Source organism: Hibiscus syriacus, unplaced genomic scaffold, assembly GCF_006381635.1.
Source record: "Hibiscus syriacus cultivar Baekdansim isolate YM2019G1 unplaced genomic scaffold, ASM638163v2 tig00110931_pilon, whole genome shotgun sequence".
NCBI classification, from domain to species: Eukaryota; Viridiplantae; Streptophyta; class Magnoliopsida; order Malvales; family Malvaceae; genus Hibiscus; species Hibiscus syriacus.
The window spans coordinates 701628-706137 of record NW_024062918.1 but is presented as its reverse complement, the minus strand read 5'-3'; the positions used below and the strand labels follow the sequence as shown (position 1 = coordinate 706137).

General features: G+C 38.0%; 1 protein-coding gene across 1 annotated transcript; it reads left to right on the top strand.

The window, feature by feature from the left end:
* The first annotated feature begins 276 nt into the window (after nt 1-276).
* Nucleotides 277-3292, top strand: LOC120146831 (C2 and GRAM domain-containing protein At1g03370-like). Its single transcript, XM_039160327.1, has 8 exons — nt 277-545; nt 640-822; nt 988-1271; nt 1351-1467; nt 1642-1901; nt 2258-2424; nt 2657-2929; nt 3073-3292. The coding sequence occupies exons 1-6, from the start codon at nt 362-364 to the stop codon at nt 2376-2378; spliced, it is 1149 nt and encodes a 382-aa protein (XP_039016258.1). The 5' UTR covers nt 277-361; the 3' UTR covers nt 2379-2424; nt 2657-2929; nt 3073-3292.
* Nucleotides 3293-4510: the final 1218 nt, after the last annotated feature.

Here is a 4510-nt window from a genome sequence, read left to right as displayed (position 1 = left end):
ATTTATGGGTTTTTCACGTAAATTTTGTGTATTTTTTATCTTTATTTTTATTTTTTCAAATTATCAGTTGTGATTTTGCTCTATCTGATAGTCGTATTCCGCAACACACATTTGGTCATTTCTTGGCGAATGAACTTTTTACAGAGCACGATTAAGAAAAGTATGATAGAAAATGGAGCTCGACAGGGTCTAATTTGAGCATTTCACTACCTTACTAATTAAGTCCATTAAACCAGTTGAATCAACGGATATTGGGTTAAACAAAGAACAGATTTTGGGATCATTGCAAGCTGAACCCGTGTCATGTTGGAAATTGGCAGTTCAATACTTTGCTAATTTTACCACGGCTTCCACAGTTTTTATGGCCTTGTATGTAATAGTTCATATCTGGCTGAATTCACCTGGTACTATTCAAGGACTAGAGTTTGTTGGGCTTGACTTACCCGATTCAATTGGTGAATTCATTGTGTGTGGTGTTCTGATTCTTCAAGGTGAAAGGGTGATGCAGTTAATCTCACGCTTTATGCAGGCCAGAGCTCAAAAAGGTAATATTTACATCCAATTAGAACTCTGCTCCCAGCAAAAAGTGTTGCCAATTGCTATGTTTGATTTCCATTTCTTTTGTCTCTACAACTATAGGAAGTGATCATGGAGTGAAAGCACAAGGAGATGGATGGTTACTAACAGTTGCCTTGATTGAGGGAAGTAATTTAGCAGCTGTAGATTCTAGTGGGTTCTGTGGCCCATATGTGGTGTTCACATGCAATGGGAAAAGTAGAACCAGCTCAATCAAGTTCCAGAAATCTAGTCCCCAGTGGAATGGTGAATTTAGATTGTTACTTTATCTTTCTGAATTCAAGTTTGCCTGTTTGCACTAGCATATTCTTTAGTAATGATTTTTAAAGTCTCTTTAGATCAAAACTTGTCCAAGAATTATTTAAATCTTACTTGCAATCAATTGTTTATAAACTCCTCCGATCTTTGCAGAAAGATTTGAATTTGATGCAATGGAAGAGCCTCCTTCCGTACTGGATGTAGAAGTATTTGATTTTGATGGACCTTTCGATGATGCTACATCTTTGGGACAGGCGGAGGTTAATTTTTTAAAAACTAACATAGCAGATCTAACTGATCTGTGGATTCCTCTGAAAGGTAAGTTGGCTATGGCATGTCAGTCTAAACTGCACTTGAGAATTTTCTTGGACAATACAAAAGGTGGATATGTGGTTACAGAGTACTTGAGTAAGATGGAGAAAGAAGTGGGGAAGAAGGTACGATTCTTCTCTTTAGTTTCACGCCACAAATAAAATATTATTGTTATTTACTTGCAATCAAAAAATATATTTGCAGATAAATCTGAGGTCTCCTCAAACGAATTCAGCCTTTCAAAAACTCTTTGGGCTTCCACCAGAGGAATTTCTTATCAATGACTTCACCTGTCACCTGAAAAGGAAAATGCCTATTCAGGTTCTGTTTGTCGGGTTATATAATCTTTTGTAAAGCACACTTACTGTGCGATGTTTTCTCTGAGTAATTAATTTATTGCATTACCTTCAAATATGTATGTAAATAATGCATTTGTCTCTTTTTGTTAATCTGCAGTTGCATCTATGCAGGGCCGCCTGTTTCTATCAGATGCAGGGCCGCCTGTTTCTATCAGCAAGAATTATTGGGTTTCATGCCAATATATTTGGGCACAAGACAAAGTTCTTCCTTTGGGATGACATCGAGGACATTCTAGTTTCTCCTCCTACGTTGGCATCAATGGGTAGTCCAATTATCGTAATAACTCTCCGTCTAGGAAGAGGGATGGATGTGAGACATGGAGCAAGGACACTAGATGGAGAAGGCAGGCTGAAGTTCCATTTCCAGTCTTTTGTATCTTTCAATGTAGCTCATAGGTAGTTATATCAATCATTTTCGTTGGCTATCAAATGATTTAACTAGTTCCTAATGGGGATTTAAATTGCAATCATGAATTCATTTTCCATTACAATGTGTTTATTGCGATTACGATGCATCATATAGTATCGCAGTTAATTGCTGTAAATATTGATACTACAAATCGGAGAAGAGAACTCTGAAAATGCGGAAGAACCATAATGTTGCTTTGCAACTACTATCAAGGATCTATGATGAGAAAAAAAGAGGATAGGAAAATCTTTGTTGTCTAAGTTTAGAGTGAAAATGTCAAAAAAATGGGGGAAAGAATGATAAAATGTCTTTTCTTGATTTTCAAATATTTTTTGTTGACTAGGACAATCATGGCCCTGTGGAAAGCCAGGTCCTTGAGTCCAGAGCAGAAAGTGCGAATAGTTGAAGAAGAGTCTGAAACCAAATGTCTCCAAAATGAAGAGTGGATCCTTCTTAGGCGTTGAGGACGTCAGCATGTCTCAGATTTTTTCAGTTACACTTACTGTTCCCGTAAGTTCCCCCTTCTCTCTCTCTCCGAGTCTATGAACTAGTTTTTCTGTTGCATGCATCCAGTTAAGAATTTTTTTTTTAATACCCATCTTTTGTCTAAGGTACTTCCAGTTCTCTCAATATAGCTTTATCATTAGAGATTCTTCACATCTAAATGTACTACATTGATGCATGTATTTTAGATGTATTTTGTCCGTATCTGATCATGGTAATTTCTTTGTTGGTGATTCAGATTAGTTCAGTCATGGAGATATTCAGTGGTGGTGAAACAGATCGTAAAGCTATGGAGAGAGCTGGCTGTCTTAACTTTTCTTGTAGTCAATGGGATTCAGAAGGAGCTGATGTATATGAGCGGCAAATTTATTACAGATTTGATAAGCATGTGTCCCGGTTTAGAGGAGAGGTGACTAGTACTCAGCAGAAATCCCCACTTCCTGATACAAAGGGTTGGCTTATTGAAGAAGTTATGACTCTTCATGGTGTTCCACTTGGTGACTATTACAATGTACAAATGCAAGCCGGCCAAGAGCATTTTCTTAATCGCATCCTTCTTGTGATGCTTAAGCTTACCTTGGGCCTGATTTAGAAATTATTCTAAATCTCCCTCAGTATTGGTCACTTTGAGTTTTAAACTTTTACTTTTTGCAGCTTCATGTTAGATACCAAATCGAGGATTTAAAAGCAAAGGGATGTCAGGTGCGAGTGTTCGCTAAAGTTGCATGGTTGAAAAGCACAAAGAATCAGAAAAGGGTTGCCAAAAACATCCTCTCAAACCTAGAAGAACGCTTGAAGGAACTTTTTAGAATTTAGTAAAGACAGGGTTCACAGATAATCTTAGATATCGCCTTCGGGAAGTTGCTATAGGATATCTATTCATTTTTTTCTTAGTTCTTGTTAAGTTTGCCGGTTTGAGTTATATCCGGATTTGCATTATAGTGCCAATAAGGAAAAGTATCTCGATCAAGTAACCCCAAATTTTGATTGGAAGTAAATGTGACCATTGGCATCAGGCAGGTACCTTGTCTATGACTCGGTTCCGGAACCCAGCAGCGTTTGTCTGATGGTTGTAGAGACCAAATCCCCTGCCAAAGGTTTAGTTTTTTGATTTAGAGGTCTGCTGCGGTACCTTTTACCATTTCTAGACTAGATGAACATATTCTTTTTTGCCATTTTCAGGAACCCCCTCAAACTGTATTTCTGTTGTACTCTGACTGGAATTGTGAAGAACAACTGTTGTTTCTTGACAAACTGCTCTGTAATCATAATTTAACTTCAAAAGCAACATTCATATTTGATAGAACTTGTTCTCATGATCTTATGATATACTGATATTTATAGAGGTTCTTAAGAGCAACATACATCCAAGTGTTTTGAGTTCTTGCCTAGACTTTGTAGTAATTGCTAGACAACATAATCTATTTCCCAATACATGAAATCTGCATCTTCACTCTTGCGCACACACATATAATATTTTACATCCCAACTTAATTTTAAACCACATGGAATGTGTTATTTAGCATCTGCTAAAATCTCAACAGCATATAGGGATCCTGTCGAGCTTGGAGTAGGGCAATTTTGCGTTTTGCTGCTTCATCGAGAACTTATATGTTAAGGAAGGATAATGCAGCCCTATTTCCTCGTCCTCCACCCCCACTGAGATAAATCTACCAGCTCGATCCTTCTGACGAAGAAGCTGTTCTAGCTTATAATACACTAATAAACCATTACCGTTTGGGTAAATCTAACCAAAGACAACAAACAGCCAGAGAGAGCCACTAAAAGAATGAAGAAACTAAAAATAGCCTGTAGGTGCAGATGTAGAAACAGAAACTGGGCCTGTAGCCTATAGGTGTGAAAGAAGGGAGCCTTATTGGAAAATATGAATCTCTTGTGCAAATAACAGTAATTCCTAAAGGAAAGGATCCATCTTCCCCAAAAGAAGACGATGTTTCTCACAAAGGTTTGACTGATAAGCTGCAAGAAGCAGGGTTTCAAATAGCGGTCGCGTTTTCGGTTATTTCGGATTTACCGTGATTGCGGCCGTCGCGGGTAACTCGGACGGCGGCGAAACCGCTATATCGCTTCC

Bases quoted from the DNA above. Each gene is read 5' to 3' on its own strand.
- LOC120146831 (XM_039160327.1), top strand. From the start codon at position 362: ATGGCCTTGTATGTAATAGTTCATATCTGGCTGAATTCACCTGGTACT. The intron at 546-639 runs GTAATATTTACA...CTACAACTATAG, and splicing joins GCAGGCCAGAGCTCAAAAAG to GAAGTGATCATGGAGTGAAA. The intron at 1,902-2,257 runs GTAGTTATATCA...TTTGTTGACTAG, and splicing joins TCTTTCAATGTAGCTCATAG to GACAATCATGGCCCTGTGGA.